Source organism: Mesocricetus auratus, unplaced genomic scaffold, assembly GCF_017639785.1.
Source record: "Mesocricetus auratus isolate SY011 unplaced genomic scaffold, BCM_Maur_2.0 Super-Scaffold_100007, whole genome shotgun sequence".
In the NCBI taxonomy this organism is placed as follows: domain Eukaryota; kingdom Metazoa; phylum Chordata; class Mammalia; order Rodentia; family Cricetidae; genus Mesocricetus; species Mesocricetus auratus.
The window spans coordinates 75,273,888-75,291,240 of NW_024429191.1; the positions used below are offsets into that span (position 1 = coordinate 75,273,888).

A 17,353-nucleotide genomic window follows, 5' to 3' on the forward strand; every position below is an offset into this window, starting at 1 on the left:
TGAGTCCAGTCTGGTCATGCTTCTGTGCCTCTGTTTCTGGCCAGGCCTACTCCCAGGATGCCTACCTGAAGGGCAACGAGCCGTATTCTGGAGAGGCCCGCAGTATCCCAGAACCACCTCCACTCTGCTACCCCCGGAAGACCTATGCCCCGCCAACCCGGGCCTCTGCCTGGGCCACTATGGTGCCTGAGCCACTCTCAGCACTGCCCACGGATCCCCGGAGTCCTGCTGCCTGGAGTGACCCAGGGTCCCGTGTCCCATCTGCCACCCGTGCCCACCTGGACAACTCTTTATTGGGAATGAGCCAGCCCCGCCCAAGCCCTGGTGCCTTTCCCCACTTCCCGTCAGAGTCCCGGACGCCCCGTGCCTTCCCAGAGCCCGGCAGCCGGGTGCTTCCCAGCAGACTGGAGTGCCAACAGGCTCTGTCACATTGGCTGTCAAATCAGATCCCCCGCAGGGCGGGGGAGAGACGGTGCCCAGCCATGCCACCCCGGGCCCGCAGTGCCTCCCAGGACCGGTTGGAGGATGTGACTACCCACCACCCATGGCCCTGCTCCACCTCCCAGGATGCCTTGAGCCAGCTGGGCCAGGAAGGTTGGCACAGGGCTCGCTCTGACGATTACCTGAGCCGGGCTACCCGCTCCGCTGAAGCACTAGGGCCAGGAGCACTGGTGTCACCTCGCCTTGAACGCTGTGGTTGGGCTCCCCAGCGTCCATCTGCCCGCACCTCTGCTTGCCCTTCTCGGGACCTGCCAGGGCCTCAGGCCCCTCCCCCATCTGGTCTTCAGGGCCTGGATGACATTGGGTACATTGGGTACAGGAGCTATAGCCCGTCATTCCAGCGCCGGACTGGTCTCCTGCACGCACTCTCCTTCCGGGACTCACCTTTTGGGGGACTTCCTTCCTTCAACTTGGCCCAGTCTCCTGCACCGTTCCCACCAGAGGCCTCTGAACCACCTAGAGTCGTCCGGCCAGAACCTACCACCCGAGCCCTGGAGCCTCCCGTAGACGATCACCGTGATGAGGTGGTCCTGAGGCAGAAGCCTCCAACAGGTCGCAAGGTCCAGCTGACCCCTGCAAGGCAGATGAACCTGGGATTTGGTGATGAGTCCCCAGATCCAGAGGCCAGAGGGGAACGTCCCGGCAGGAAGGTGACCCCTTTGGCCACTACAGAAGACTCTCTGGCATCTATCCCCTTCATTGGTGAGTGGTGTCACAAGCAGCTGTCCTTTTGTGTCCCCACTATCTGTCTACTGTGCTCACGACTGGGCTGTGTGCTGCTAGGGCCATCTGGGTTTGTCCATTCCTTAGTCAGCCTTTCTCCCATCCTGTCTCCCACTTATTCATTCTTCCAGCCATTTTTCATCCAGTTTTTCTTTCCTTCCTCCCTCCCTCCTTCCTTCATTCATCCTCATCTTCTTTTTGCCTTCCTTTGTTCATTCATTCATTCATCATCTTCCTTCCACCCTTTGTGTCTTTCATTCTTTGTTTTTTCCCCCACCTGTCCTATATTCCTTCAACAAATATTTACGTCAGGCACTGTGCTAGGCCCTGGCTAACCTGGGGGATGGATGGCCACACAGAAAGTACATGGATAGGCTCTGTGAATGGAGAAGAGCTCTGTGGCCTAAATGGGTGTGTCTGGCACTGGGAAAATTTTGCAAAACACCTTGGTTAAGAAGGATTTGAGGTAGACTGAGGAAGAATATTCAAAATAGATGGGAATATGCAGAGCTGACATAGTGGGAGAGGCAGAATGCTCTTCCAGGCCATGTGGTCCTTTGCGTTCCAAGGCCAAGCTTGGATTCCACCCTAAGAACAGAGGATCCTCTGGTGGCTGCCTGTAGAGTGGGGGAGGCAAGAAGGCAGAGAGGCCAGGGTGATCCCCAGGTCCTGGCTTGCCTGGAGGGTGGTGCCTTATCTCCTTATTGGGAGTGCAGAAAGAACGAGAAAAGAGTTAGGGCTGTGAGATGCAGGCTGGGCTTGACTGGGCTGGGGGCTTTGGAGAAAGCCTGGAATGGAAGATGATGATATTGGGCTTAAGACCTGGGACTGGGTTTGTAGCTGAGCAGCCTGGGAACTAAGGAAGAAGTTTATCGAGCACGATATGATGCCATCAGCAGCCTGCAATGGGGATCTATCCCTGTTTCAGTAAATCCCAGCTGAGCCACTGTCAGGTGCCCGTCTAATAAGGAAGCCATAATGCTTGTCCTCAGAAGCCACCAATCTGAAGGGGTTCTCAGTCCTACTCCTGTGTGCCCTTGATGCAGGAGAGGCTCAGCCCCTGCTAAGAGGATATACTCCCTGACCACAGTCTGGTGGGTGAGGCACTCAGGACACTGGTCAGAAACTCCCCAGTGAAGAGGAGTTGAGGGGTTTGCAGCTTGTTTGTGTCAAAGCCTGATAAGACTGGGGTACTGAACACCCCAGGCAGCTTGTGTCCTTCACACCTTCTTTTTCTGCTGGCAGATGAGCCCACCAGCCCCAGCATTGACCTCCAGGCCAAGCATGTCCCTGCCTCTGCAGTAGTCTCCAGTGCCATGAACTCAGCCCCTGTGCTGGGCACCAGCCCATCCTCACCAACCTTCACCTTTGCTCTCAGCCGCCATTACTCCCAGGATTGCAGTGAGTATTGCTGCCCTGTGTCACCTCCTTTTCTGCTGCCTGGTCCTTGTGGGTCTTCTGCCCAATGTGGGTTTGCTTCCGGGTGGTTTTTATGTTTTCTGGGGCTCCATGGGAGAGCCCCACTCCTGACCCTGACTGGAAGGGAGGGCTCCTAGGGTATCTCCCAACCTGCTCCTTTCTAACTCTGACACCTCATGTGGGCACCTTTTCAGGCAGCATCAAGGCAGGCCGCCGCTCCTCCTACCTACTGGCCATCACCACAGAGCGCTCCAAGTCCTGTGATGATGGACTCAACACTTTCCGGGATGAGGGCCGAGTGCTCCGGTGAGGCCGTCTGGGGTGGGGTGGTTTCTGCTCTCCTAGGTTGAGCCATGGGTTTGGGTGGGTGATGAGAATTAGGGTCATCCACAGCCCTCACCTTGGGTCCTTGCTCCCCAGGCGCCTTCCCAACCGGGTGCCCAGCCTGCGGATGCTGCGGAGTTTCTTCACAGATGGGGTAAGCCAGCAAAGTACGTGTGTGCACTTGTGCGTGCATGCATGCTTACTTATGTGCGTGCGTGCGTGCGTGCGTGCGTGCGTGCGTGCGTGCGTGCGTGCGTGCGTGTGTGTGTGTGTGTGTGTGTGTGTGTGTGTCTAGAGGATGACAGCTCTATATGTCCTAGGTTCCATAGTGTGATTCCTGTGACCCCTAAACAAAATACTCTGGTTCCTAGCCCTCATCTTCATGTCACCCATGTGACCTTCCTCCCACCTGAGGACTTTGCATTTGTCTTGAATCTGGAAAGTCTCAAACTACAGGGCTCTCTCTCTCTCTCTCTCTCTCTCTCTCTCTCTCTCTCTCTCTCTCTCTCTCTCTCTCTCTCTCTCCCCCTCCCTCCCTCCCACACTCTCTCCCTCCCTTCCCCCTTCACCCCACCTTCTCTGGAAATGAAACCAAGGGCTCAAATGTTGTAGGCACAAGCCTCTGACACGACTCTTTGTTGCTGTTTGCTTTGAGTCAGGGGCTTACTATATAGCTATCACTGGCCTCACTCTGTAGACCAGGGTGGCTTTGAACTCATCGATCCCTTGCCTCTGCCTCTTCAGTGCTGGGATTAAAGGCGTGTGCCACCACCACACCTAGCTTCCAACTCTAATTTCCTTCTTTTTTTTCCCCTTCTCTCCCACAATTTATTTATTTATTTTTAGGTGCCCGAGGAGGCCAGAGTTGTGGGAGCCCCTGAAGATGGACCTTTTGGTGTTTGTTAGCCCCACAATATGGGTCTTAGCAGATTCTTTTAAAATGTATTTTAGATTTGTTTTCTTGCTGTGTTTGAGTGTGTTGCCTGTGTGTATGTATGTGCACCATTGCACCATGCTCATGCCTGTAGCTGTGGGGGTCAGAAAAAGGCATTGGATCCCCAGATCTGGAGTTACAGTCATGTGAGCTGCCATGCGGGTGCTGGGAACTGAACCCAGGTCCTCTTCAAGAGCAGCCAGTGCTGTTAACAACTGAGCCATCCCTCCAGTCCTTGGTTTTCTTAGCCAGGGTCTTGATAGACCTTGTAGACAGGATTTGAGTCCAGGCTGGCCTCAAACTTGTAACCTTCCTGCCTCAGCCTCAGAGTGCTAGGAACACTGTACCACTGCTGGCCTTTGTAGGCCTCTGAGACTTGCTCTGAAAGCACACCCCCATGGCTGCTGTTTCCTTTCTCCTTTTGGTATTTTGTGCACTTTCTTCGAACACACGCACGCACAGCACACGTGGCTTTTGTTAACTTAGCACCTTAGGGACATGGCCACCTGGCTCCCCTTTCTCACCCTTAGCTTGCTGATGAGCTCTCCCTGGATGTACCAGCTCTGAGGCTGGGTTCCTGTTGACACCAGCACTTCCTGTTTAACTCCTGGTGGCTTTGACTACCTGTCCCACCATTACTTGGTCATTGTTGATGTTCCCACTCCTCCTATTTACTTAACTCCTTATTGCTATAACCACTTCCCCTGTTTCCTAATTCCTTCAAGGCTGTAAAACTAAGGGAAGGCCTAGGTTGGCTTTTCCAGCGTGGGGAGGCACGCGTTCTGCTGGCAGATCAGGGCCTTTCCTCCTTCCTGGCTTCTTCATGAGGTCTTGTGACCTCAACACAAATGGTTCAGAGAGGAGAAGCAAGGCCCATGAGGTCACACAGCACAGCAGAGTTCAGGACAGACGTACACCAGGCCCTTGTGGCTGTCAGTGGTCCATGAGGTTCCGGTGCTATGGGAGCCACCCTAAATTGCCTTCTGCTTCCTCCCTACAGTCTCTAGATAGCTGGGGCACCTCTGAAGATGCTGATGCCCCCTCTAAGCGACACTCAGCCTCTGACCTCTCAGATGCAACCTTCAGTGACATCAGAAGAGAAGGCTGGTTGTATTATAAACAGATCCTCACCAAGAAGGGGAAGGTAAGGTGGCCTGAGGAAGGAGATCCAGGCTGAATGGAAGCTGGTTCTGACAGAGCTTCCCAGGTTCTCTTATACCTGCCCTGAAGCCTCTGGAGCCAGGAAAAAAACCCACCTTAGGCTATAGCCTGACAACTCAAGGTTAGATGCTAGGAAGAACTTTTGGGAGAGGCGGTTACCAAACCCCTGAAAAGGGTGAACAGAGAGACACTCCCTGCTGGGGAAGTACACAGCAAGCTGAGTTTGGAGTCCTGATCAAACCATTCTTCAATGACCCTGAATACCACTGGGGTTTATGGTAAAGGAGCAAGGCCAGGGTGATATTAAGGCCCAAGAAAGAAGCAGAAGCCAGTTTTCTCAGGGCCCTGTGAGGTCCTTGGGTTGCAGATTTAGCTTAAGGACACCTGGAACCCTTGGGAGAGTTAGAGCTTTCAAATGCTCCTGTGGCTTCCTGGGGTGACTTAGTGAGGGATGCCCGGTGTAAGAAGACCATTTAGAAGCTACCACACAATTCAGGTGAGAGACAAGGACTTGTGGAGTGGGTGGGGAGGTGGGCAGGAGGAGACAAATAGGATCAGACGAGAAGGTGGGGCTCTGATCCAGGCCTGAACTTGAGTCCTAGGCTGAGGGCCCTGGGCTGGGAAGAGGGAGAAAAAGGAGGCAGGGTGGTTCAGACAAACCTGGCCTTGATTCTTGATGGGATGGCTTGTTGCTCGGAGGGCTCTGTCCCTAGTGCTGTGACTCAGTGTCTATAAGGGATGCTGACTAATGCTTTTCCTAACCTGCTGCTAGGCATTTAAAGGCATGGTCTGAACAAAGGGTGTACTAGGGTGTACTGTATTAGGTGTGGTGAGATGGGTCTGTAGTCCAAGCTGTTTGGTAGGCTGAGACAGGAGGATGAAGAGTTCATGACTTGTCTAGGTTACAGACTGAGTTCTAGGCCAACCCTGGCAACTTACTAAAATTCTGTCTCAAAATAAAATGTGGTCAGGCAGTGGTGGCTCAAGCAGGTGATTTCTGAGTTTGAGGCAGCCTGGTTTACAGAGTGAGTTCCAGGACATCCAGGGCAACACAGAGAAACCCTGTCTCAAAAATACAATAAATAAATAAACAAACAAACAAATAAATAAAATGTTAAACAAATACTGGGAATGTAGACTTTTGGCAGACTGTTTGCTCTTTAGGCACAAGAGCCTGGTTTTAGGCCTTAGTTAGTACACACATACACACACACACACACACACACACACACACACACACACACACACAAACACACTAGTGTTTCTTGTGGACTGTGCTTACAGAACTCTTCCCTGACCTATGGAAGGGCCTGGACTCCATTCCTACCATTGCTGAAAGAGTTGGGGGAAAGTGGGGCTGGGTTACCAGAGCTTGACACTTGGGGGCTTCTGCTTTTCTGCCTTACTGTCATCACAGGTCTCCCTCAATATCTAGAGGGGATGGCCCTGAAGCCCCCATGGGTACCAGACATCCATGGACACTCTAGTCCCTTATATAAAGCAAATTAGTATCTGCATACAGCTGATGCAATCCTCCCATGCTGTGTAAGTCATCTCTAGATGGCATGTGCTGCTTCATACTGTGTAATGCCATGCAAATAGTTGTCACATTTGTGGAATGCTGAGCGAAAAAGTCTATACCCCTTAGAACAGATGCAGAGGTTTTTTTTTTCTTCTCAGTTTTTTGATCCATGCTTGGTTAAATCCATGGTTATGGAACCTATAGAAGGGGCCTCTAGAGTGGTACCTGGGAAGAGCAAACTTTGAAATAGTCAGACTTTGAATTCCTACACACTGCTGCGAGCATATGGCTTCAGGAGCCACTCTGACTTCCCTGAGTGTAAGATGAGTCAAGAGGGCAGAAGAGGAGGTCAGGGAGCACTGGAGTTTACAGACACAAAGCCTCCAGTTCCTGAGGGTCTGTCAGGCTTCTAGGGACTTAGGTGAGGGGGCCAGCTTGCCTGGTGGGTACTGCCCTATTGGGGTTGATGACCACAGAGAAAGTGCTAATTGCTCCTCAGTGACAGGTGCACTCCCTGTCAGCATGTGGAGTTTCGAGGCTTAGCAGGGTGGGGTTTAGCATGTCTAGGGGACTGTGACATGAAGCATGTGGGCATCTGTGGATGGGAGGGAGCACCCTGGGGGGAGTCCCCTCACTAAGGGCTGGAGGGAGGCTCAGAGGAGTGTGCCAGGAGTCAGGTTTCCTAGAGAGTTCAGAGCCGGTAGTAGAAGGTGAAATGGGGTCTTGGTACCCAGGGAACCTTTCTGTCCTGAGATGGGGTGGCGCGGGGAGATGTGTGTCACAGGAGACTAGTGTGTCTGTGCTGGGAGGAGTCAGCATCATTGCTGTTGTTTATGTGACCAGGGCCTTGGGATGGGTCCAGGGGCTGTCTGTAAGAGATTCTAGGGAAAAGGTTGGCCAATGGCCCTGGGGCTGAGGAAGGTAGAGGACAGGCTGAGGTTCCTGGCTTCCTGGCTTGGCTGGCAGGAGGGACTCTCCCTTGAGTTTCTGACCACTTGAGGGGCAGACTTGGGAAGAGGAAGCTCTGTTGGAGCTCTGTGACCCTCCACGCACTCTAGCTGAGGTTCTGTGAATGGAAATTAGGTATGGCATACAGGGAGGCCCACCTGAGGGTCACCTTAGCCAACCAGGTATGCACAAGTACCTGTGGCCTCTGATACAGGGAGAGGACAAGGACCAGGGAGTCTTTTATTTTGGTTTGGTTTTTTGAGACAGGGTTTCTCTGTGTAGCCCTGACTGTCCTGGAACTCATTCTGTAGAGGAGGTTGGCCTCAAACTCAAATCCATCTGTCTCTGCCTCTCCAGGACTGGGATTAAACACCAGCTCCATAGCATATTCTTGACAGGAAGTGGGAACTGGGGAGGTAGGGTCAGCCAGGAAACTAAAAAGACCTAGAAAGATGGCAGCCACTCCAAGACTAGGAGGGGGCAGGGGCAGGTGGCTGTGTGAGCTGTACAAGCAGAGCCCGGTGTGGAAATATCATTTAAGCCCATGGTAAGAAATGTCTTCACTGACATTCTCCCAGGGAGACTGGCCCCAGCTTTGGGTGACCCTGGCAGCCCAGCTTCAGTGTTTTCTGGGCAGGGAAAGGCACTGGCTTCTTGGTTCACTGGCCAGTTCTGAAGTACAGGACCTTCTTTCCACTCTCTTGCTGACCAAAACCTGATGTCACTTGTTGGTTTACGTGGTGCCATGCCCAGGAACTAAATGAAGGATGCTGGAGTCAGCTACAGACCCTGGTTCTGTCAGGGTCCTGTTTTGTCACCTCAGACGTGTCATCTACACTGGTAGTCCCAGCCTCTCTCTCCCACCCTCTCTGCTTGCTTTAGAGACCACCAGTGGCCAGGCAGAGGATGGGCTCATGCATGTGGTGAAGTAGAACAGAGCCACACAACCAATATTGGAAAGGAGGTCTAGATATTTATTTAGAGAGAGCAGTCACTTACACGAACAGTCGGGTCAGCGCTCTATGGTCTCTGAACCGTGGTCAGGATCTAAGAGAGCGAGAGCACTCACCTGTTTCTTTTTTTATTCCCTGAATCTTTCCACATACTCGTGACCATGCCCCCTTGGGGCGAGGTCAGCTGTAGGTACCTGGTCTCTCCCTACAATGTGGAATTCCTTGTGCCAGGTCACGGCTGAGAGACATGGCCGTGGACCCTGGCCGCTTAACTCTCGGTGTTTATTAGCAGTGACATTGATGCCAGAGAGGGATTTGACTTATTCAGGGTTTAGACTTAGAGGGGCCCTTAGGGCCACCTCATGCTAACATGGTTATTCTTTTGGAACAGGAGTTTACTTTATTACATTAGTGTTAGGGCTGCTCCAGTTGGCACTGTCTTGGTCCAGCAGCTCTGTGATGGTACACTAGGCTCGTTCCTTAGGATATACCCTAAGGGAAGCTGGGCCTGGCTGCTCCAGTCCTGCTCTTTGGAGGGCCCTGGAGCCCCACCATCAGGACATAGAGCATACTCAGTATTAGCTAATGAACATTTGATTTGCACCCAGCCCTGGGCTTGGAGCACCTGTCCAAGCAGCTTGCTGTCTACCCAGGAAAACCATGGCTGGGACCTGAGGTTATGGGGCTCTCTGCAGGGCAATAAAATAGTCTGGGGCACCTTATCAAGCAACGATGCTGAAGACATAGAGGAGTCAGGTGAAGGAGGAAGCCACTTGCAAGCACATTTGGGTGTGGTGACTCACACCTTTAGTTCCAGCACTTGGGAGGCAGAGGCAGGTTGATCCCTAAGTTTGAGGCTAGCCTGGTCTACAGAGAAAGTTCCAAGACAACCAGGGCTACATAGAGTTCTAGGACAGCCAGGGATAAGGACTGGGGAATCTAGCTTCTTGTAGAAGGCTTACCTGACATGTACATACAGGTCCTGGGTTCAATCTCTGATGCAACAGAAAACCAAAAGGGGGAGAGGGATGACAGATGTCTCAGCAGGTGAGGCTGTTTGCTGCCAAGCCTGGCGACCTGAGCTTGATTCCTGGGACCTACATGGTGGAGCAGGGAACTCATTGTTGCAAGTTGTCCTTTGGCTTTCGCTAGCATGCCATGACACACCCACATTTCCCCACCCATATAAAATAAATACATAAATAAATGAGAAAGAGTGTGTGTGTCTAGGTGGGGACAGGTGGCACTCTGAAAGCAGGGGAGTTCATTCTGATGAGCTGGATTTGAAGGGCAACTCCCAGGTTTCAGGCAACTGGGCGGATTGCCTGAGCTGGGAAAGGCGGCATGAGGGTGGAGAGCAGGTTTGAGGGCAGAGACACATGCACTGTAGTGAGCAAGGAGCATGGGGCCTACCCATGTGGCATGCAGATTGGGGGGGGTTGTTGCTGAGCCGGTTATGAGCCATCCATTGGGCTGGTGCCTACTGCAGGCTGGCACTGTACAAGTTGGGAGTTGCCATGAGCAGTCAACTATTGAAAGCCACAGGTGTGCATAGTGTCCCTGCAGGAGTTGTGCAGGGTGAGGGTTGCTCAGCACAAAGCCCTGAGATCTCATCATGCCAGGCAGGTCTCCTTCTTCTCTGTTGTCTTTTGAGCTAGGACTGATGCTGTGGTGTTGTCTGCATAGGTGGATGGTCAATGTCATCCTGTGGGATGCTGTCTGGGTAGGTGGATGGTCAATGTCATCCTGTGGGGTGCTGTCTGGGTAGGTGGATGGTCAATGTCGTCCTGTGGGGTGCTGTCTGGGTAGGTGGATGGTCAATGTCGTCCTGTGGGGTGCTGTCTGGGTAGGTGGATGGTCAGTGCCGTCCTGTGGGATGCTGTCTGCATAGATGAATGGTCAGTGCTGTCCTGTGGGATGCTGTCTGGGTAGGTGGATGGTCAATGTCGTCCTGTGGGATGCTGTCTGGGTAGGTGGATGGTCAGTGCTGTCCTGTGGGATGCTGTCTGCATAGATGAATGGTCAATGTCGTCCTGTGGGGTGCTGTCTGGATAAGTGGGTGGTCAGTGCCGTCCTTGGCTACCATCTCCTGAACGCACCTCTCCCTTCCACCATGTCTCCAGACAAATGTCTCCAAGTGGCAGTACACCCTAGGTAAGAAAGAACTACAGGTTGGACTGGGGACGTGACTCAGTGGTCAAGAGCACATGTTCCTCTCACAGAGGATGCAGGCTCAGTTCCCAGCACCCACATAGCAACTCACAACCATCTGTAACTTCAGTCAGAGGATCTGACTTCTGCAGACTCCAGACACACATATGGTGCACATACATTCAGACAAAACATTCATACACATAAAATAAAAATGGGATAAAGTAAAATGAACTACAGGTACAGAGCATGAATGAAAAAAAACTATGAAGGGGTCCAAGAGAGAGATAGAGAGATTGGAAGGAAACCCAGAGCATGGGCCTTACATGTCAAAGAGGCATTGAAATGGAAAGAGGCCAGGCATGGTGGCATGTGCTTTTAATCCCAACACCAGAGAGGCAGAGGTAGGCTAGTCTCTGTGAGTTCTAGGCCAGCCTGGTCCACATAGTGAGCTCCATGATAGCTAGGGCTGCACAGACAAACTCTGTCTCAAGCAAAACTAAAGAAAACAACAACAAAGAGAGACTGCCATGGAGAAGTGCGGCAAGGGCCAGAAAAGCCACTGGTTTGGGGGACATGTTGATCCCCGGTGACCTGAGAATGGCTTTCAGGCAGGACACCCTTTGAGGAGCCTTGAGGGAGGAGAATCAAGACATGGGGAGGGCAGCTCCTGACCATCACTTTTTATTGAGGGTGACATGTGAGGCAGGGTATGCACAGGTGATGGATGGCTGGGTGAGATTTCTGTGGAAGGGCTCAGTGCTGGCTGGGGCCCCTGTTCCTTCTCCCAGCCTCTTCTAGGTCCCTGCCTGGCAGTGCTGGCATTTAGAGTGGGAAAAGGTTGGCATCTTGGGCGTTTGAGTGGTACATAGAGAGGTCTGGGCAAATGGACTGAGGGCCCAGCATTGAGCTGTTGGCTGAATGCTGTCCAGGTGTTTATGGGGTGGTGGGATGGGCTGGGATCCATCTCCTCTGTGGTCCTCGGCCTGCTGCTTCTCAGTCAGAACCAGGCCTGGTTCTCATCGCTGCCCTGTCTCTCCCACCCTGTGTCTCCCTGCAGAAAGCGGGCGGCGGCCTGCGCCAGTGGAAGCGTGTCTATGCTGTGCTGCGGGCACGCTCGCTCTCGTTGAGCAAGGAGCGGAGGGAGCCCGGGCCGGCGGCTGCGGGGGCTGCGGCGGCCGGCGCAGGTGAGGACGAGGCGGCGCCCGTCTGCATCGGCTCCTGCCTGGTGGACATCTCCTACAGCGAGACCAAGAGGAGGCACGTGTTCCGGCTGACCACCGCTGACTTCTGTGAATATCTCTTTCAGGCTGAGGATCGGGATGACATGCTGGGCTGGATCAGAGCGATCCGGGAGAACAGCAGGGCCGAGGGCGAGGTGAGGCCCTGGGCTTGTGCCCAGCGGGCCACCAGGGCAAAGCAGGAGCAGGGCAGGGCAGGCCAGGGCACGGCAGGGCAGGGCAGGCCCCCTCTCAGCTGCTGTGACCTAGGGTGGCCACTCTGAACCTCACTCCCTCTCCTAGAAAACAGAGCTATTGAGAGTCCACCTTGGGACTGCCTACCTGGGTTTGGGTGTGAGGACAGACACATACACAGTGACTGCGGGGCAGCTGGCATCCTCAGGGCCCAGTGACCAGCAGATGCACTAACAACTGCAGTAATGACAGTAATTACTGTTATTGTTGGGACTGCCTTGGGCAAGCTCTGACCCAGAGAGGTCAGCTCCAGGCAGCCATAGCCTTTTTCAGGACAGTAGACAATCTCCATGGAGCATGTTGCAGAATGACCTGTCCTGCCCAGGTGTACTAAGTCCGGGGACAGTCACACTTACCTTAACCAGAGGTTTTAGCCTCTGGCAGCAGATGGGCAGGGTTAGGCCAAGTGATTTGGAGACAGCTTTAAAAAAATGGCATCTCTCTTGGGAATTGCCAGTGTCTCCTCTTGGTTTGATATGTCCAGAGGTCATTGACATACCTGTGCAGAGAAAGGTACAGCCCTGGGCTTGGAGGCTTGCGTCCACCAAGGGTGGTGAACCTAGGCTCCGCCCAAGTGGCACCTGGATAGCCCTCTTTTTGAGGACAAGCCTTTTCACTGATGGGGTCCTCCCCTCCTGGGGAGCCTGGGTCCTCTGTTCTGGAGGCCTGGCCAAGTTTTTTCGTTAGTTGCTATAGTAGCCTTCTGTCTTGGTTGTGCCCTCTGTACCCGACAGGCCTGAGAGGAATGCCACACAGTTCTGCACCCAGCCCAGAGGGCTGCTTTGTCTAGCTCCACTATGCTCATTGCCAAGGTGACTGAGGCTCAGAGATGTTAGGTGGCTTACCCAAAGTCACCCAGCTGCCAGGGAGTCTAGCCCTGGCCTTTGTCCACCCAGGGTCTATGCTGTCCACCTGGTGGGTAGAGGCAAGGCTGAGGTAGGGGCCAGGGAGGAGCTCTGGCGGAAGTGGGCACTGATGTGGCTTCTCTCTTCTCCGCTGCTGCAGGACCCCGGCTGTGCCAACCAAGCTCTGATCAGCAAGAAGCTTAACGATTATCGCAAAGTGAGGTAAGGGCCTGTTCTTAGGGAGCAGTCTGTGGTGGGGAGGAAAGCCTACAGGGTGGGGAGTTCCCAGTCAGGGGTCTGTGGTCCTCAGACAGGCCTGGGGGAATTGTTTGTAGCTGGAGGGGATGGAGGTCGGTGAGAGTAACATCCTGGATCACCCCAGATGAGGACACTTCAACCTTCCTTTTTACCTCTGCAGCCATAGCTCTGGGCCCAAAGCCGATTCCTCCCCTAAAGGCTCTCGGGGCCTGGGAGGCCTCAAATCTGAATTCCTCAAGCAGACTGCAGCCCGAGGACTCAGGACTCAGGACCAACCTGCAGGAAGCAAGGGTAGGAGGGATGGGTGCCCTGTGTGTGCTGGGCGGTGTGTGTTTAGGGCTATTTCCCATGTCTGCCCTAAGTGTGAGCCTACGAGGGTCTGAAGCCTCAAGGTTTCAGGGCTGGAAGCTTCTGGATCACAATTGCCTTCCACAACATTCTTGTTGCATGGTCCTCTGGTCTCTGCTTATGTCCTTTGGGAATGAGAAGGTTCACTCTGCAGGCAGCATTCATATTTATACTCTGGGCTATTAGGAAGGACTTCCTGGACTAGAGAGATGGCTCAGTGGCTAAGAGCACTTTCTGCTCCTGAGAGGGCCTGAGTTGGGTTCCCAGAGCTCATACTACCTATAGCTCCGGCTTCGGGAGATCCAACATCTCTGACATCCGTGGGCTCCTGCATTGGTGCACACCCACACACACAGACACCCACACACCCACACACACAGACACACAGACATACACATACACACACACACAACCCACACATACACACATTTCTTTTGTTTGTTTGTTGAGACAGGGTTTCTGTGTAGCTTTGGAGGCTGTCCTGGAACTCACTCTGTAGACCAGGTTGGCCTCTAACCCGAGTGCTGGGATTAAAGACATGCGTCACCACTGCCTAGCTTCATATGTATGTATTAATGCCAGCCATGGTGATATATTTTAGTGATTTTTCCCCCCTGTTTTTTCGAAACAGAGTTTCTCTGTGTAATAATCTTAGCTGTCTTGGAATTCATTTGTGGATCAGACTGGCCTCGAAGTCACAGAATTATTTAAAAATTTTAAAAAGATTTATTTATTGTGTATATAATATTCTCTCTCTCTCTCTCTCTCTCTCTCTCTCTCTCTCTCTCTCTCTCTCTCTCTCTCTCTCTCTCTCGGTTTTTCGACACAGGGTTTCTCTGTGGCTTTGGAGGCTGTCCTGGAACTAGCTCTTTTAGACTAGGCTGGTCTCAAACTCACAGAGATCCACCTGCCTCTGCTTCCCAAGTAGTGCTGGGATTAAAGGCGTGCGCCACCACTGCCTGGTTTAGCAGCCCATGCTCTTAACCTCTGAGCTATCTCTCAATCCCAGACTTATTTTAAATTCTAAAAATTCTTTTTAAAAGAAAGCATTTCCTTCGATCATGCCAAAATTTGCAACACACTGCCACTTGATGGGTTGGTCCTTGAGGGAGGCCACCAGTAACCTTTACAAGGCTGTGATCTCCTTCTTGGGGGATAAATACCTCATCTTCTCTTGCTGGATGAAATCCTGATGCCCTAGTGTGTGGATGTGGCATTGAGTGTGTGGGACCCTCTGGGCTCCTCCAACTGATCCTAGTTCTCTTTGCCATTGTTCATCCCAGAAGACAGTGCTGCAGCTCCCAAAACCCCCTGGGGTATCAACATTATCAAGAAGAACAAGAAGGCTGCCCCAAGGGCATTTGGGATTCGGCTGGAGGAGTGCCAGCCTGCCACTGAGAACCAGGTGGGTCCCTGCAGTGCTTGAAGCAGGCAGTACATAGAAGGCCAAGTCGGGACCAGAGCTATAGGAACATGGCATCAGCCAATTCCTCATACACACCGCCTGGTGGCCAACTCAAAGAGGGATCCCCGAGTCCTGCAGAGGGTTTTACTGACCTGAGACCCACCCTGGCTTGTACCTTCTCTGCCAGTGAAGTTCTCACATTAGTTCTGACCTTAGGAGGGAAGTGGGAAGGGAGGGCTTCCTCTCCTTGGGTGTCCTTAGAGCGGCGCTGGCCCTTGTGCTTCCCCACGTAACTTCCAGCATAGCCCTAACCCCTCTCCCCTGTCTGTGCCCCCAGCGTGTCCCCCTGATCGTGGCTGCCTGTTGTCGTATTGTGGAGGCACGGGGGCTAGAATCCACTGGGATTTACCGGGTACCTGGCAACAATGCAGTCGTGTCTAGCCTGCAGGAGCAGCTCAACCGTGGGCCCAGTGACATCAACCTGCAGGATGAGGTAGGCGTGGCACAGCTGCTGGTAGAGTCCCATGGACTGCCATGTGAACTCACTGTGCGCTACTGTATATCCGTCATTGGGCCAGGGCGCCGAGGTGGCAGGTCAGCCAGCCCTAGTGGGCACCTCCACAAGGTTGGCTCAAAAAGAGTTGCAACCCTGGGCAAACGGGTGCGGAGACAGATGCAGGCGTTTTGTTGTGTAGACAGGGTCTTCTGTGTAGCCCAGGCTCATGTTTCTGCCTCTGTCATCCAAGTGCTAGGATTATAGCTGTATGCCTCCAACAGGGCAGCCATCCCCTAGCTGATGACAGTTTTACTCCAGTGCTTAGGGCAGTTGAATTCACTCACTCAGAGTCAAATATGGACAGAGGGAGGCTGCACACTTGCTGGGAATTAAACTTCCACGAAAGCCAGCTAGTGAGCATTTTAGGCCTCTGCTGTCAAGGTCATCCCCCCAATCCCCCTCCCTCCACCCCCCCAAGTCCTTTAGCACCAGGCTGGGCTGGACAAAAATGGGAAGCTGGCTGGAGTCCATGGGCCGCTGAGGCCCGCAGAGCCCTGGCCTGGGGGAAGGGGTTGTGCCGTGCTCTTGAGGTGGCTGGCCATCAGGGCTGTAGCCTGGAAAGAGAGGCTGAAGCTGAGAGAAGCCTGTAGATGTGGTGACATCACACCGAAGGCTTGTAGCACGGCTGGGAGTTCTCAGGTCATTCCTAGGGTGTGAGGGTTTCCAGAGGAGCTCTAAGGGCCACACACAGGTCAAGACCCCTCTCCTTTGCTAGGACAAGGGCCACCCTGCTCTGCTTGGATGTTACCTTAGACTGTTTCCTCGTCTGTTTATTTATTTATTTGTTGAGGGGCTCACACGTGTAGAGGTCAGGACAACTTGCGGGAGTTGGTTCCCTCCTTCCCCCATGTGGGTCCTGGGGACTGATTGGACTCAGGCCATCAGGCTTGAAAGCCAATGTCTTTGCCTGTTGAGCCATCTCTCACTAGCCTTGGATTTCTATGTAAGATTTTCTTTGACCAAAGGGGCTCTACTGAAAAAGGCTTCGGGCGGAAGCCGTGATTCTGGCTAGTGAAGCATCATAGACCCTGCGACAAGTATCTGTGTCTTTGGGAGATGGGGAGAGAAGACAGATAGATGTGCAATCCAGGACAAAGAAAAGAGTGATCTGCCATCCAGGGCTTGTATAAGAGGAGGGGCTGACTGCTGAGGGCTGGAGCAGGGGCAGCCTCCAGAGTTCCTGAGGGTGGGAGAGCAGTGGGCAGCCCTAGTAGGGAGGGAGTGACAGCATTGCTCAAAAGTCATGGAAGGGTTTGAGGTTTGGGCAAGAAGTGGACACACCGTCTGCGTTTGGGGTTGAGGATAGTAAGACCCAGGGTGTGTGATGGGTGCCTGGAGTCTTTGACCTGAACCAATGGATGGTAGGGAACTTTGGGTAGTTCTTACATTGGGGAAGCATAGCCAAGAGTATGAGAATTGATGCTGAGGGTTAGTGACAGCTATGAGTGTGTGTGTGTGTGTGTGTGTGTGTGTGTGTCTGTGTGTGTCTGTGTGTGTGTGTCAGTGTGTGTGTGTCTGTGTGTGTGTCTGTGTGTCAGTGTGTGTGTGTGTGTCTGTGTGTGTCAGTATGTATGTGTGTGTGTGTCTGTGTCTGTGTGTCGGTGTGTGTGTGTCTGTGCGTGTGTGTGTCAGTATGTATGTGTGTGTGTCTGTGTCAGTGTGTGTGTCTGTGTCTGTGTGTCAGTGTCTGTGTGTCAGTGTGTGTGTGTCTGTGTGTGTCTGTGTGTCTGTGTGTCTGTGTGTCGGTGTGTGTGTGTCTGTGTGTGTGTGTGTCAGTATGTATGTGTGTGTGTGTGTGTGTGTGTGGTCACTGAGGGTCAGGATGCTACA

At 53.1% G+C, this 17,353-nt stretch overlaps 1 protein-coding gene across 6 annotated transcripts in view; it reads left to right on the forward strand.

Moving 5' to 3' along the window:
- Window positions 1-17,353, forward strand: part of Arhgap23 (Rho GTPase activating protein 23) — a 96,266-nt gene that overhangs the window by 45,944 nt on the left and 32,969 nt on the right. For 5 of the 6 annotated variants that reach the window (XM_040749604.1, XM_040749601.1, XM_040749606.1 and 2 more), the window contains 10 exons: window positions 45-1,203; window positions 2,470-2,625; window positions 2,838-2,949; window positions 3,064-3,121; window positions 4,902-5,045; window positions 11,697-12,014; window positions 13,117-13,178; window positions 13,375-13,505; window positions 14,846-14,967; window positions 15,305-15,460. In XM_040749604.1, coding sequence (XP_040605538.1) covers window positions 45-1,203; window positions 2,470-2,625; window positions 2,838-2,949; window positions 3,064-3,121; window positions 4,902-5,045; window positions 11,697-12,014; window positions 13,117-13,178; window positions 13,375-13,505; window positions 14,846-14,967; window positions 15,305-15,460 — 2,418 coding nt within the window. The remainder of the gene's footprint in view (window positions 1-44; window positions 1,204-2,469; window positions 2,626-2,837; window positions 2,950-3,063; window positions 3,122-4,901; window positions 5,046-11,696; window positions 12,015-13,116; window positions 13,179-13,374; window positions 13,506-14,845; window positions 14,968-15,304; window positions 15,461-17,353) is intronic. The other variant, XM_040749602.1, reaches the window with a different exon arrangement.